Genomic DNA, 17,193 nt, shown 5'->3' on the forward strand with positions numbered 1-17,193 from the left:
AATTTACAGAATTAAAAAAAAAACCATGGAGTATGCTTTGGCAATTTGTGTCTCTTGGACCTGTCCCTAGAGCCACCAGTCTGCTTGTGGGTATTCCTATATTACCCTTATTTCTCCATTAAAGCCATGACAGGCCAGTACTTACTTTATCTCTGAGACTTGGAAAGCAATAGGAGATAGGATGGGCTAAATTCCACCAAGGTATTAGACTGTGTTGGGAGAAAGACAAAGAAAGAGATAGAGACAGAAAGACAGACAAGAGAGAAACATAGAGAGACAGAAACACAGACACAGAGAGACAGAAAGAGATTTAGTAAATACTATCAAATTTAAGAAGTTTCAGGGAAATTTCTAGCTCTTATAAACATGCATTATTCAAAAAGACACCTATAAATTTAGAATCTTTAAAATTCCCTCCAAGAATGTAAAGCATACATCCATTTTGATAAATGCAATGAATTGGATTGATTCTTTGGGGACTTAATCTGTCTCCTAAGGTATTGCGACTTCCCAGCTCCAAATCAAATATGGAAGAAAGGAGGGAAGGAAGAGGAGAGAGGCCTAGAGAAAAGTGTGTCTGCTGAACAGAGAAAGACACTTACTTTCTCTATATATGTAAATGTTGTCTCTTCTAATGGATTGTGAACTCCTTAAGAGCAAAGCGCGATTTTTGTTTTTAAATCCTGAGAACTTTTATAATACTGTTCATAAAATATAAACACTAAAATATATTATTTTTCATTGATGATAATGACAATGATCATCAGCATAATAGCAGCTAATATTTATATAGAGCACCATCATGTGCCAGGCATAGTGCTCAGTATTTTACAAATGTTATCTTATTTTATTCTCACAACAACCCTGGGAGAGAAATGCTGTCATTATCTCTATTTTAGCTGAGAAAAGTGAGGCAAATGACTTTCCTACGGTCACACAAGCAGAAATTATTTAAGTCCAGATTTGAAGCAAGTTTTCCTGATTCTAGGACATTGTTTTCCAGTTGGAGGGTAAAGAGGGAAAAAAAACCCCAAAAAACAAAACTCCCACGGCCTCTTATTACAGAGGGCTCAAAATCCTAGGTATTGCTTTATTTGTCATCCATTAGTAGCTACTTAACTAAGTGTCTACCCTCTACTGCTCCCCTCCCAATCTGGCTGCCTTTTGTTTATTGTCTTCCCCAATTAGATTATAAATTCCTCGAAGGCATTTTTTTTCTTTTTCTAAGCACAACAGTCCAGCATGGTACTAAGTTCTGCCCAAAATTCCCAATCTGGTGAGCTCATGCATAAATTAGTTTCCTTCTTCCTAGATTTAGAATTGCTCTTCAACAATCTTTGAAGTTGGGAGGGCCCATCATAAATCTTGGTTTTGATCCTCCTTGACCAATTGGAAGACTGACGGACATCCCCTTAAAAACTGAACCAAGTTATCTCTTGTTGATACAAATACATTTCATTGATATTTCTTGGTAGTCATCAATCAGTTAACACAATTATCAAAGGTCTCTAATATCCCATTCACTAAGCTAGGCACTTTGGATACAAAGACAAAGTATACTAGATTGTTACATTATAGTATTTATATTCTAAGAGAGGAGAACATAGATAGTATATGGGTATAGTCAAAGTAGATACAAAGTGATTTCTGTATTGGAGGGTAAAGTAAATTACTACCATTTGGCAGAATTGGAAAAAATCAAGCAATCAGCCAACATGTATTAAATATCTACTATAGTCAATTATTTTACTAAGTGCTGCAAGTAATGAAACAATTATTGCTCTAAGGACCATAAGTTCTAATGGAGAAGAAAACAGGGGAAAGATATAGATATAAATACATACATATATAAAAACATGGGTGTGTACATATATGTATATAGGGTATATGGATATGTGTGTATACATGCATGCATGTATATACATGTATGTGTGTATGTATGTATATATATTTATATATATATATATAATGTTAACTTGAATGGATGGACAGAAATCCAGATATATACAAAGGATAAATACAAGGTAATTTGGAAGGGAAGGAACTAGCAAGTGAGGGGATGAGGAAAGGCTTCATGCGCGAGATAGTTAAGCCAGGTCTTAAAGGAAAAGAGAGACTTGATGAAGCAGAGGTAAGGAGCAGGAGCATTCTAGGCACGTGACATAGCAAATACAAGGTCATAGAGATGATTGATAGAAAGATATATGGGCAGCGGGGGGTGGAAAGTATGTAAGAGAGAGAAGTCCAATGTGATTGGACTGAAGAGTACAAAAGGAAAGTGATGTCCAATGAACATAGAAAGATATATTGAAACCAGGTAGGGATTTTAAAGCTACATTGAATTTTTATTTTATCCTAGAAACAATAGGGCATGATGGGAAGAATAGAGCACTTCCATGATCAGATGTGAGTTTAAGGAAAATTCTTTCCAGAGAGAAGGATGTTTTAAATTATGGAAATACTGGAAACAAGGATTCATTTAGAAGAGCATTCTAAGAATCCAAGTGAAAGGTGTTGAGGGTCTGAACTAAGATAGGAACTGTGTGAATGAATAGATGGGAGGAGTCAAAAATGAGAAATATTATGGAGATAAAAACGCAAAGTTTGGGCAGTGATTGGTCTCTGTGTGGAAAGGGAGAGTGATGAATTCAGGAGAGTACACCTTTATCAGCCTGGAGGAATAGAAGGATGTGGGGGCTTTCTTTAGAACAGGGTAAGTTTGAAGATTTTAGAGGAGAAGATGATGAGGTTTTGGAAATGTTTTGCTTCCAATGTCTCCAGATAATTCCTTTTGAAATGTCCAATAAGTAATTGTTGACGAAGGACTGAAACTCAGGGAAGAGACTGGAACAGGACGCATAGTATCCCGAAAGTCTAGTTTACAATGCAATAAGACAGCACATACCCTCCCTTCATTTCCACTTACTCTCTTAGGTCTCTGAAATATAAGTTACCACCTCATCATTCAACAGAAACAACTCTTTCCAAAAATTACCAGCAATTTGCTAAGTGCCAAATCTAGTGGCCTTTTCTCTGTTTTCTTTCTCCTCATACTCTATGAAAACTTTTGATGCTGTCAATCTCCTTCTCCTAAATACTGTCTTATCTTTTAGATATGAGGCCATTTTTCTTTCCTGTTCTCTTTCTATCTATTCAGCCATTCTTTCTCAGTCTCTTTTGTTGCATCTTCATCTGGGTCACAACCACTAACTTGTATGTTCCAGTGGGCTCTTACCTGGGCCCTATTCTCTTCTCCTTTCATGATATTATCAATTCCCATGAATTCAGAGCACATGCTCTCTCTCTCTCTCTCTCTCTCTCTCTCTCTCTCTCTCTCTCTCTCTCTTTCTCTCTTCCTCCTTCCCTCTCTTGCTCTCCCTTTTCCCCTCTTTCCCCCTCCTCTTTTTTTTTCTAATCTCTCCCTTAACATTGGCTGGTTCCTTCCCTATGTGTATCTTCATTTTATTCTGTATTCTCTATATCTCTGTTTCTTTCTTCCTCTCTGTCTCTGTCTTTGATTTTTTTCTGTGTGTATCTCTCTCTGTTTCTCCCTCCACACACACACACACACACACACACACACACACACACACACACCTTTTCCTTTTTCATGTGTGTGGATGTTTCTATATATGATTTTTGCATCATACTTTGTGTGTTGTTTCCTTTATTAGAGTGTGAGTTTGTTAAGAGTAAAGACTTTTATTTTTGTCTTTCTTTGTACTCCCCACCTCATATGATTAACAGAAGGCCTGAGAAATAATTAGGGATTTAAAAAATGCTTATAGACTTTTAGGACTAGATCAACATGTAGAAATTATAATAACAGTAAAATAATTATCCCAGAAAAGAGCTTAAAAAGAGAAACACCTAATGATCATTTTTAAATGAAAATCATAATCTAGTAGGAAAAAAAATCTAATACCACATCTCTTTTTTTCTCCCTATTACTTATTTAATCCTGAATTCTCCCCCATTCACAGATTAGAATGCTAGTTTTCATTTTCTTCTGTGGTGCTTCCAATACCATTTTTCATATTTGAATTATGTTCTTATTTGGAGATAAATTTGGTATACAGTGTGAGTCATTAGTCTAAACCTACTTCCTGCCAGAAAATCACTTTATAGTTTTCCCAGCAATTTTTTATTTGTTTTTTGTTTGTTTTTAGTAAAATAATGAGTTTTTTATCACAGTAGGTAGAGTATTTGGATGTATAAAAAGACTAGGCTATTGTGTGAATTTGTTTGTGTTTGTCATGTGTTCCACTGATCATCCTTTATTTCTTGACTATCAAATCATTCTCCTAATTGTCACTTTGTAATATAATCTGAGATATTGTAAAGTACATACCTCATGTTTCGTATGTTTTCCCCCCACTATTTCTCCTGAGATCCTTGAATTTTGTTTTACAAATGAATTTTGTTATCATTTCTTTCTAATTCTATAAAGTAATTCTTTGGCAGTATGATTTGCATAGCATTGAATAAGTAAATGAAGTCAGGTAGGATTATCATCTTTATAACTGTAGCTCAGTCTACCCAGGGGCACTTATTTTTCTTCAGTCATTTACCTCTATATCAATTTCCATAAAAAGCCTTTTTTAGTTGTATTCTCGTGTATGTATTTATTGCAAGTGGAATTTCCCTTTCTTTTTCTTCTGTCTGTATTCCCTTGATAATATACAGAAATACTTGTAATTTATATGGATTTATTTTGTATTGCCAAGTTTTGCTCAGCTTTAAAATTGTTTCTTTTAATTTTAGTTGACTCTTAAGGGTTTTCTAAGTATATCATCATATTATATATATAAAGGCTATTGTTATGTTTCTTCTTTGCCTATGCTTATTTCTCTACTTTCTTTTGCTTGCCTCATTGCTATAGAGATCATTTCTAGTATTGTTAAAAAAAATGATTGCAGTGAGTATCCATTTTTCAACTACTGATCTTATTAAAAAGCCTTTAGTATATCCCCATTTTGCTATAATGATGTACAATTGTGTTAGCTAAATATCTCTTGCAATATATATATAAATCTAGAGAAAATTCTGGAAAGATGTCAGAGTACATCAGAAAATTCCAAGCTCTTCAGATTTCTCCCATGAACAAAACAAAATAATACATCAGGATGCATGCAAAATAGTTAAAAACAAGAGCTGGGATTGAACTGTGGTCTTCCTGGGAAAATTAGAGAAGATCTAGGAAAGATCTCAGGATGGATATTTAGTCCTTTGAAGTGTAAACACTTCTAGGTTAGTTCCACTGAAACAGCATGCAGCAAGTCATAGGGCTACCTGAGGTAGCCACAGGGATTTTTATCTCCCAGTCAGTGTGGGGAGTGAGATGTCTAAGGTAAGATTGAGAGAACTTCTGCTGATAAATTATGCCAGTTGTGTTGAAATGAGACACAGTCCTGGACTGATGGAACTAGCAATAGTCTAGTGAGTGCAGAAGCAGTGGGGCAGGTACACAACTACCTGAGGACACTTACAGGATGGAAGAATTCTTGGTTTCAGGTCCAGGCCAGAGGGGAGAATTGAAGGAGGATCTGAGGCCAGAAGTTCCATCCCTCACACCCTAAGAGTAGATGTGATTACACTAACAATGTCATAAATAATTGTTTAAGAGACAGGCAAAGATTAAAGAATCCAACCATATAAAGTTATTATGGGATTAGAAAAAATAACTAGTGTTCATCTTCAGATGAATATACAGAAGCAAAAAAACCCCCAAAAAAACAAAAAACAAACTCCCCCAAAGAGTAATTAAATTGTTACATGCCCACCCTGCCAAATGCATAGAAGAACACACAAAAAAAAATTAAATTAAAATGAAATAGATTAAGGGGAAAATAATAATAAAAAAATCAAGACAATTATGAAAAGAAAGTCAACCAACTAGAAAAGAATACAGAACCTTAAGGAAGAAAATGACTCCTTGAAAACTAGAATTAAGCAACCCAACAAAGTTATGAGATCAGAAAATAATAAAACAAAATATAAAGAATTGAAAAAATAAATGTGAGACACCTCTTAAGAAAAACAATTGATCTGCAGAACAAATTAAGAATAAAAAACATGAGAATAATTGAATTACCTGAAAGATCAAAAAAGAAAGAGAAAGAGAGAAACAATTAAAGAAAATTGTCCTGAAGCATTAAAAGTAGAAATAGAAAAAATCCATCAAAAAATACCACCTGAAATAAATTATATGAGCAAAACTTACAGGAACATGATAGCAAATTATAAAACCCCCAAGTCAAGGAAAAGAACAAAGAGGAAAAACAAATTAAATATGGCCGTCACAATTAGAATCCCACAAGACCTAGCAAGGGTGCCATTAAAAGATCTCAATTATTTGAACACTATATATTGAAAAAGCAAAATAACTGGACTTGTGGCTGAAAATACCACACCCAACAAATGTAAGAATAATCCTGAATGAAAAAAAAAAGTTCAACAAATTGCCATACTTTCAGAATTTTGTCCCAAAAGACCTAAATGAACTAAATATACAATTTGACATGTAAGAGCCAAGAGAAATGTAAGGTAACCATAATAGGCTAATTACAAGGGATTCAATAAAAATAAACTGTTAATGTTTTATCCATGAAAATATGAACTATACACCTAAGATTGTTATTAACAATTGGGGAGTTCAAAAGAAACACTGGGATAGAAACATTGGGAAAGAGCATTGGGATAGTTTTTATGTGATTCTAAAAAACAAAACTGTGTAGGAAAAGGAATAAAAAGGTAATTGTGTTATATAAATGAATTGCAAAAGGAAGAAACAGCATAGAGGAATTACATAGCTAAAAAGAGCTGGTAGTTCTGAAACCCTATTCTTATTAGGAATGGGTTAAAGAAGAAAAAATGCATATATATCTGGAAGGTTATAAGTCTTCTAAATTTATAAAGAAATATATGAGGGGAAGAGAATAAGATAAGGGTGGTATAAAAGGGTATGTAGATTAATGAGAATGGGACAAAAAGAAAGGGAAAGGGTTGGGACGAAGGATAAGGAACAGTTCCTTGGAGGGATGGGTAGATTACATAACACCAAAGCAAGGTAACAAATAGTAATAAACCAGAGGAGTCGGCAGAGATAGGAAAAAGGAGACATACACAAACATAATTACAATGATCAGTACTAGATTTTATTAGGAAAAAAAAAGCAAGGGTAACAATCATTGATCTCAGACAAAGTTAAAGCTAAACTGGATTTAATCAAAAGAGAAAAACTGAGGAAATTATACTACATGACAGCTATATTAATATTGTTTTAGAGCATTTAAAATAGATAATATAAGGTTGGAATATTGTTATGGTATAGGAAATAAGTTGGTGGATTTGGGAGGGGAAATTTGGAAAGACTTGGACTTAGGAAAGATAATGTTATCCACCTTCAAACAAACAGGCAAACAAGCATAGGGCAGGCTTACATAAATGTTTATGGATGTACATATGTATAGTGTATGACTACAAATTTATTTGTGTATGTGTGTGTGTGTGTGTGTGTGTGTGTGTGTGTGTGTGTATGTATGTGTTCTACTCTTTTTAATCCAGTTCCCTAGACAGGTTACAGTGATGACTATTCTTTTCTCCCCTTCTTTGTTGTGTTGGCATCCCTCCCCAAGTTATATGAGATTTTTCCCTCCACTCCAATTCTTCCCCTTTTGTTTCATAGTGTATCTCTTTTCTATTCTGTTTCCTTTTATCTTAGTTCATCAAACCATAACAAAATCATTCCTGGGCCCTTTGACCCAGGAATATTTAATGCTGCCTGTTAATATTTTTATCATTAATGTTCTGTGATGATACTTATAGCCATTGGTCTCTCCCTGTTATAATATAAGCACTTCATCCTTATAAAATATCTTCCAATTTTTCATTTAAAAAAGTTTCCTCAGCTTCTCATTACTTCTGTGCCTATATCCTGGCCTTTCATCAGAAATGTGAGGATATCTTCCATTGCATGAAAGATCCAATTGTCCTCCTGTAGGGAAGGAAGTAGTTTGTTTGTTTGTTTTTCTGAGTAAGTAATTCTTAATTATATAAGCTTATATGTTTTGTCTTTTAGAATAGCATATTTTATGCTCTCCAGTCCTTTATGTTGGTAACTGCTAAATTTTGCTTGACCCTTACTCTGGTTCCACAATATCTGAGACATTTCTTTGTGGCCATTTGCATTATTATTATTATTTTTATTTTACCTGGGAGCTAAAGATTTTGACTATGAATGTCATTTGGGTTTTTCTTTTATTTCTTTCAGGAGGTAATTACTGTGTGTCAGTGAGGGGACATATGTGTGTGTGCTTTAATTTTTACAGAGTCCATGTTTTTTATATGATGAGGCAGTTATCTGTTTTGATTTCTTGAAATATGACATCCAAGCCCCTAATTATTTTTCTGTCATTCCTTTCAAGTAGCGTAATGATTACCTTTGGCAATCTTTGAATTGTCTCTCCTTAATTTGTTTGCAATGTTATTTAAAATAAGAAATGCCTGATATTTATTATTTTGTGTTTTTATTTTTTAAATTTTTGTTTCAATATTTCTTGTTTTCTTGTGGAATCATCAACGCCTAATGGATCCATTCCAATTTTGTGGCATTGTTACTCAAGTAAGGTTTTGTAATCTTTATGTTAAACTATTACTTTTCTGAGTGTTTCCTCCAAAAAACCTTAAAGTTTAATTTGGATTATAACTTCTCCATCCCTTTCTTAGGTGTAGAAATCAACAAAACAACAAATTAAACCCATATTCATAGCATTTGCCAATTTCTAAAATTTAAATGCATTGACAATTTCACAATCACCTCTTATAAATCAGTACAATTTGGTTCCAGTACAACCCTGACTTCAATATTCCATGGCTATTTAGTGTTGTGTTGTTCAAAAACTACCAGAGCAGGGTAAGCCAGTAGACTTCAATTTTTCAATAGGTCCCAGTGGTCAGATCAAAGATTTGACCTGATCTCTACCTTCCAGAGTTTTCCAGGGTAGAGAGTTTAATTTGGGACTACGCAAAGCAACTGCAAACTTGACTCTGGATGGCATTTTATTATATAGCAGTTGAGTCCAACTGTTTTTAGCTAGAAAGCTCAGCAGTTACAGAACAACTGTACTTTCAGTGTAGCCTGGTTCTAAGCTCTGAGGTGGCTCCCAATTCCTCCTAGACATTCTAGAATTACTGCTCAATTGTGTTACCCTGAGCTGTCTGCTGGACTCTATGGTGCTGACCTGACCTCAGAGCTTGGTGGGGAATCTGTTCTGTTGCCATACCTGAGAGGCCTCTTAGCCCACCATATCCCCTAGTTTTAGCCCTTCTTACTTTCCTCTGGGTCCAAGTTTGAATTGAGGTTGTTTCTCTTCTGATTCCCTCATCACCATTTACTTGGTCTGCTTTTCTTCTAGGATCTTTTTTTATATTAGTTGTGAGGTGTACTGAATAGTATTACTTCTTAATACTCTACCATTTTGGCTGATCTAATAATCTGATTTTTAAAAAATGAAGAAGGAAAAGATTTAAAAAATAAATGAAAAAGGAGAATTCAAAACAAATGAAATCGAAGAAATGAGAAATTATAAGAATAAATTTTTCCCAATTATATTTCAATAAAACTGGAAAGTAAATCAAATGAATATTTACAAATTAACAGCACAAGAAATAAATTACTTAAAGGACACAGCATTGGAAGAAAAGAAATTGAGCAAGCCATATATGAACCTGAAAAGGAAGAAAAAATAAAAAACCAGGTAAATTTACAATTCAATTCTATGAACTGTTTAAAGAACAATTAATTCCATTACTATGTAAATATTTTATAAAAAATAAGAAGAGAATATATCCTATTGAACTTCTGTGCTATAAAGCTAATCATATCTTAATCAAGATAAGACAGAATAAGTAGATTCTCACCCCTACAAAATACTGACATAAAACATTTAAATAAAATATTACCCTAGAGAGCACAGAAACATATTGACAAGACTATACAGCATGACTGGTTTGGATTTGCAAGAGGAATTCATTCTTGCTTTGATTTTAAGAAAAGAACACCAAAAATAAATTAAAAACAAAAACCAAATGAAACTATGTATATTTTGTTTCTTCCATTAGAATGTTAGCTTCTTAATGGGAAAGACTGTTTTATGCTTTCATTTTTATCTCCAATCCTTAAGACAGTGCCTGACATAGGAAGTACTAAAGAAAGGGTTAGTGATTCATCAACTTATTAATTAAAATCACATATGTATAGCAAATGATGCCAAAAAATCTTTTGAGAAAATACAATTGCCTTTTTTGGTTAAAAATACTAGAATAGATTTGTAGTCAGTATATGCCAAAGAGAAAGAGAGAGAGAGAGAGAGAGAGAGAGAGAGAGAGAGAGAGAGAGAATGTACTTTCCTCTAGCATGATAAGTATTATCTATCTGAAATCGAACCAGCATTATATGAAATAGGGATGAAACAGACACCTTTCCATTAAGATCAGGACATAAAGCAAAGATTTCCATTATCACCACTATTATTTGATATAATGTTAGAAATGTTAGCTATAACAATATAAGAAGAAAAGAAAAGAAATTGAAGGAATAATCATAGAAAAAGAGGAAAAAATATTGCTTTTTGTTGATACATAATTTACTTACAGAATCCAAGAGAGAAAAATAACATTAATTTAAATAAGTTCAGCAAAATAGCAATAAACCCACAAAATTATTAGCATTTCTGCATATTACTAACATCTGAAAGAGAAGAGAGACAGATTCAATATCAAATAAATGTAAAGTGTTTAAAATAATTTTGAGTCTACCTGACATATTACTACAACCACATAATGTTCTTTATGCATTATATAATGCATAATAAATAAAATAATAAAAGAAATAAAGGCACATGTGAACAATTGTAGAGATACAAATTACTCATGGTTTGATCAGTGTAATAAAAAAGATATTGCCTGATGTGTTTTTTTTGTTTATATGTATTAATTTATTCAGCACCATCACAATCAGGATTATATTATAAATATATATATATATATACACACAAGAAAAAAATAAATTTAAAGCTTTAGAAGAAAAAATAATTAATTATATACAATTCAACAAAAAGTCAAGAATCTCAAGGGAAATAATGAAAACAAAAAGTACAGGTAAAGAAAACCTGACCAGGCTGCATCTTAATCTATTTTGAAAAACAATAACCCACCAAGTGATTTGGTGCTGTGTCAAGTACAGAAGTAAATCAGGTGGTGTTGCACCATTCAAACCAAAAAAGGGGGAAAAAAAATAATTTGCTACTGTGTTAATTCCTGGGGAAAGGACTTCTAATTGGCCAAAACCTACTGGGAAAACTAGAAAGCAGTCTGGTAAGAAATTAAGAACAAACCAATATCTCCTTGACAAATGGTTTAGATATAAATGGTGTTGTGCCTAATACAGTAGCTGTGAATAAGATGAGCTCTTCACCAAAAAATGGATTGAGAAGATCAAAGAAGGTTAAAAATAGAATAACTTAAATTTAAAAAATAGCAAAAACAAATTAAATATAGTTAAAAGAGAAGGACAAATAATAAATGGGGGGAAGATCTATAAGCAAATTTTGTTAAGTCTGATATATATGTATGTATGTATGCATGCATGTATCCTTTATTTGGACTCCTTTCTTGCCTCCCTTCTAATTCCTTTTGTGAACAATGCCAAAAATCATTCAAAAATACCTTTTTTTTCTTCCTTTCCTCCCTTACTTTCTCCCTCCCTTCCTTTCTTCTTTCCTTCCTTCCTTCTTTCCTTCCTTTCCTTCTTCTTTCCTTCCTTCATTCTTTTCTCACTCATATGCAAATTGGGGATGGAGAAGAGAAAAAGAAAGGGAAGGGAGGAAAATGATTCTGCTCACTACATTTAACATGATTTATCCTCAATGTTCTGAAATGCTGATTGGATTTTTGTTAGACTTCTATAGGCTTTCAAGTTGTTTTTCTTTGCTATATTGTTATTATTTTATAATTTCTCCTCTGAATCTGCTCACTTCACTCTGCATCAGCTCAATTAAATCTTCCCAGATTTTTTTTCCTCCTGAAAAATTATCCTATTTGTAATGTCTTATAATACAGCAATGTTCCCAATATATCCTTAAGTCATAAGAATCATAGTATTACTGGATCAAATTGTACACCCAGTCTCGTGGCTTTGGAGACAATGTTCTGACTTACTTTCCAGAGGGTTGGACCTAGGTATATTTCCTCCAAACATCTATTTTGCCATAACCTTTCCAACAATTGTCATCCACCCCTTTTCTGTCACATTTGCTGGCAGTCAACAAGTATATAGGAAAATGTTGCTAATTATTAATTAGAGAGGCAAATTAATTCAATTGAGACTCTACTTCATAGTTATTAGAATGCCTTTGATGGCAGATAGTGAGAAGTTTCTCTTTTTTTTTTTCTTTTCTTTTCTTTTTTTTTTTATTTAATAGCCTTTTATTTACAGGATATATACATGGGTAACTTTACAGCATTAACAATTGCCAAACCTCTTGTTCCAATTTTTCACCTCTTACCCCCCCCCCACCCCCTCCCCTAGATGGCAGGATGACCAGTAGATGTTAAATATATTAAAATATAACTTAGATACACAATAAGTATACATGACCAAAACATTATTTTGCTGTACAAAAAGAATCAGACTCTGAATTATTGTACAATTAGCTTGTGAAGGAAATCAAAAATGCAGGTGTGCATAAATATAGGGATTGGGAATTCAATGTAATGTTTTTTAGTCATCTCCCAGAGTTCTTTTTCTGGGCGTAGCTAGTTCAGTTCATTACTGCTCCATTAGAAATGATGAGAAGTTTCTGAGGTCCACATCCTCTTTGTGAGAGGAGACAACATGGACAGTGGGCTGAAGCTTCTGTTTTAGTGATATCAATGTAGAGGAACAGTCTAACACATTCTAGTTCAGCATCAGTTGCACTTGGGAAATTCTGACCTGTAGATCTTGTTATCCCTGAGGGTGATGGATTTCAGGGAAAGGGATAATACAGTTAGGGAAGCATGTGTGTACTACTGTATGTGTGCATCCATGTATGTATGTATATGTGTGTAATATAGAGTGGGGGGGAGATATTTTAATTTGTTTTATCAGTATATCATAGTGGGGTTTTTTTTTGTGTGTGTGTGGAAGGTTCATGTGTTTTCAACACCTTCTTTAATCTTCCCCACCTCTTTCCTCTTGTCAAAGATCAGCAGTGCTTAATACTAAGATTAAAATCATTTTTCATAGATAAGTTTGCTTGCCGCTGAGAAGCAGAGCTGCTAATTATCCCTGAATGTGTGAAGATACGTTTATTTGATGCAACGTGGCCTGGTGTGCATTAATTATGTTACAAGTAGCCTTATGAACAAGGCAGGGAATTATCCTGACAAATGCTGTAGATTGCTGAGTCCCTGAAATCCCCCCCACCCTCATTCTTTCTAATGCCCAGAGTAAATCAACATTCATTAGGCTCCCACTTTCTGTTGCTAAGTAACTGCTGGCCAAGGGAAGTTTGCAGCACAAATGAATAGGGACAGGTCCTCAAGGAAGGGTTATTCTGTTCAACATGGAGAAGTGGTATGGCTCCTCGGCTCTGCCTCTGGTAAGTTGGCTTTTAAGCGGGGGGCCACGGCCGACCACCGCATCTTGCAGACTGAACAGCCAGTTATACACATTATTTTAAAAACAAATGAATCATTTTTTTTAAAATAAAGGAATACCTCATAAGGGGGAAATGAGGCTTGGGGAATGGAGAATGTAGCAGTCTACTGTCTTTCCTCAAAGCTGCACTGAAGCTATGTTCATAAATGTGTGCATTTGGGGTATTTGTTCCCTTCTCTCCATCCATTCAAGGGGAGTCAGTATGGGGACAATGGAAGCATCCATGCCTTTGGAACTGGGGTGGGCTTGGGAAGTCTGGGTCAGCTTCTCTCTGGCCCCTGCTTTCCTATTTTTACAGGAGAGGGGTGGACTAGATGGCCTTCTAATGCCCTCACCAGCTCCACATGTTTGTTTAGAAGAGAAGTTTGGTCCATAACAATGACTGATGTTGATAACTAGCATGCATCATGTAGCAAAAAGTTAGGCAAAATATTACATGTATGTGAACTCATTGGACCCTCATAGCAACCTTGGTTATTAGGTGCTCTCAGTATTCCCATTTTACGGATAGAAAAACTGAGACTCAGAAAGGGTCAGCTGCTTAGCCAGTGTCTAAGGCAGTATTTGAACTCGGGTCTTATTGACCGCAAATGCTACACATGAGAGTAGAGATACTGAAATCTCTTCCATCTTTAGCATCCTCTCTGTTGCTTCACCCCACAGGTTTCAGCTTCCTCATTTGTAAACTGGGGGAGCTGGAGCAGCTAGCTCTTCTATCCCTTGGGAATGCAAGCTCTTAAGTGCCCAGGAGAACTGCTCCCATCCTCAGAGAAGTGGCCAGCCCAGAGCTCCCTGCCAAGGGCCACACCCAGCCTGATGCAGAGGCCATAAACACTCCAGAAAGCTGCATTTTTATCATTGTAATCATCATCTCCTATTTAGATTCTGCTCCCACTGAGCTGAGTCTCTGGGTGCATTTACATATTGAATTGCGAAGTTAGAACTAATGATAGGATCAATTAGGCCACATACTGAGCATTGCAGTTTGGAATGACTTTGAGAAAAAGCAGGAGGGTCAAAAGGAAAAAAAAAAAAAAAAACCAGGCAGCTGAGCCACCAGCACGCAGGTCCACGGCCATTTTGTGACTGTGCTAACAGCACACTCACAAAGGGATGCTGGTAACGGACGAGCCTCTGTGCTTCCTGAAGGAGGCGATTTTCTCAGGGTGAAGAGGGAGACCCCTTTCGAAAAGAGATTTGATGAGCAGAAAGAAGCCAGGCTGGCACACAGAATTATTCTGAGCTGTGTTTTGGTCAAATATCAGAGAGCAAGGATGGTATGAGTCTGTGGCCAAGGGCCGGTCATTCGGGGCGGGCTGAGGGCGGGGGGCTCATTGTTCATCAGGGGCATCCTCAGCCTGGGCGGCCCTGGCTGGCTGGCTCGGTCCCGGTGCCCCCGACTCTGCTTGCCGATGTGTGTTGCAGAATTCTGTATCTGCTCTTTTTTCTCTCTCCCTCCTCCTACAGCTTCATAATAAATGTGCCTCTCACCTCAAACCCGAGTGCGACTGTGGAATCTTGAGGGACCATATCTTACCACCCACAGCAATCTGCCCAGTGGTGCTGGTGAGTGCTTCCTTTTCCTCCTTCTCCTATAACTCTGGCTCCCATGCTGCTGGAGGGAAGATGCTGGAGTTCAGCACCGGCTCCGCATCCAGAGGCGGGGGCCCAGAGCCCAGCCCCAGACCACAGTCCGTTGCTTTTCCTTCCGTTTGACTGCGAACTTGGACCAGGGGACAGGATGGCTGAAGCTGAGTCAGGTCGGATGCCTTAGTTACGCTGCAGTTACCAGAAATGGCTCGGGCAGCACTCTGGTGCATTGTAAATCTCTGACAGACCCGGCTTCCCAGAAGCCTGAAGTGAGCCTTCTGGGCAGTGGAGCCGGAGAAGCGGATCGCCTCCCCCCAAACAAGGCCAAGGTCTCCGCTGCCAGTCAGAGGTGGCTCAGGAGAACGGCACAGGTGCTTGGGAGGGGGAAATACAAGGCCCTTAGTCTAGGTTCTTTTCGAGAGAATGAGGCAATAAATTTTGACCAATAGTGAAGCAATTATTCTGGTCAATGGAAATGAAAGGGCCATTGGTTAGAGAGGCCAGGGCAGCCAGAAAAGAGCGAACCATACGCCGAGAACAGGAAACATAAATCAGAGCCAGCATCTAGCTTAGGGACAAAGGGGCAGAATTCTCCTGTCTGTCTCCATGGATATGATGCCTGACCTTCAATACTCAGTTCGGACACCTCTCTGAGGCAAGTCCCCGGAGCTGAAGCAAATGGTCTGGTCAGTCCAGAGCCAGGAGGGGTGGGTGTGGTAGGCCTTATCTTGGTGCAGCTGCAGGCCTGGAGCCAGCCACCATGACAGTGAGAGACACCGCCTTCTTTTTTTGAGGAAGGCCCAGGAAAAGGCAGCCACACTAGGGAGATTTCTTCTTCCCTGAGCCACACCACACATTCTCAGGAAATGTCTGAGCTCTTGGGACAAGCAGGATTTCTTTCCAGAGACTGGTGGAGGCCCAGCCTCCAGCCTCCAGTCTTGAGTTTCCAATGGCTTTGTTTGAAAGTCTACTACAAATGGGTTAGGAGGGTTTCTTTGTTATTACCTGTTCTCTGTCAGTCATCTTGAAATGTGTCCTTTCCCAATGTTTTCCTATCCCTCATAGTTATAATATTATATATAGAGAGAGATATTATATATGTAGTATTATATATTAGCATACATATCATAGTGTATATATATATATGTATATATATATATATTTATATTATTATGCCTTAAAAAAAAAAAGCCTTTCCTTCTGGAGTATTTGCACCTTTTAGATGTGTTCATAAAGTCTCCATGCCTTATATTTGTTACTTATGCTATCAGCTAAAAATCATATCTATAGCTATAGATGAATGTCAATATATGTGTGTGTTTGTGTGTATCTGTCTGTCTGTCTCTCTCTCTCTCTCTCTTTCTTTCTCTTTCTCTCTCTTTCTCTCTCTCTCTCTCCATATCTCTGTGTATGGGCTTTAATCTTGCCTCAGATATTGAATGACTGAGTTACCCTGAATAAGTTTGTCAAGTGCTACATGCCTCTGTTTCCTGATCTGCATAAGGAGGAACTTGGAGTTCACCACCTCTGAGATCCATTCCAGGTCTAAAACTCTGATGGTCTGGTCCCAGTCTGAAATCTTGATAATGTGACCATACCAGACCTTCTGGTAAGAAGGGGGAGCCCTACCTCCCACCTTTACTCTTTCAATCAGATGGTCTCTTAGACTGGACTTCCTCTCCTGGTGATCCTCCCTTTGGCAAATGCTACCAATCTAAGTTGAAACAAGTGAAACAAGTGCCTTAAAAACAAGCCAGACTTACACATAGCTTATTTCCATTGTGATGAAAATTAGATCCCATCCTCCCAGATGGACCCTGTTGCTCAGTGTCTCTTCCTTCTTCATTTCTGCAGTCCCCAGGCCACTTTTTGCCAACACCATCTTTTATCTTTGTGACATC

General features: G+C 36.6%; 1 protein-coding gene across 5 annotated transcripts in view; it reads left to right on the forward strand.

Moving 5' to 3' along the window:
* DGKB (diacylglycerol kinase beta) overlaps positions 1 to 17,193 on the forward strand; it is a 687,380-nt gene that overhangs the window by 279,055 nt on the left and 391,132 nt on the right. For 4 of the 5 annotated variants that reach the window (XM_031940700.1, XM_031940701.1, XM_031940703.1 and 1 more), the window contains one exon: positions 15,170 to 15,268. The exons of the other annotated variant lie outside the window; for it this stretch is intronic. In XM_031940700.1, coding sequence (XP_031796560.1) covers positions 15,170 to 15,268 — 99 coding nt within the window. The remainder of the gene's footprint in view (positions 1 to 15,169; positions 15,269 to 17,193) is intronic. 5 annotated transcript variants of the gene reach the window in all.

Source organism: Sarcophilus harrisii, chromosome 5, assembly GCF_902635505.1.
Source record: "Sarcophilus harrisii chromosome 5, mSarHar1.11, whole genome shotgun sequence".
Taxonomy (NCBI): domain Eukaryota; kingdom Metazoa; phylum Chordata; class Mammalia; order Dasyuromorphia; family Dasyuridae; genus Sarcophilus; species Sarcophilus harrisii.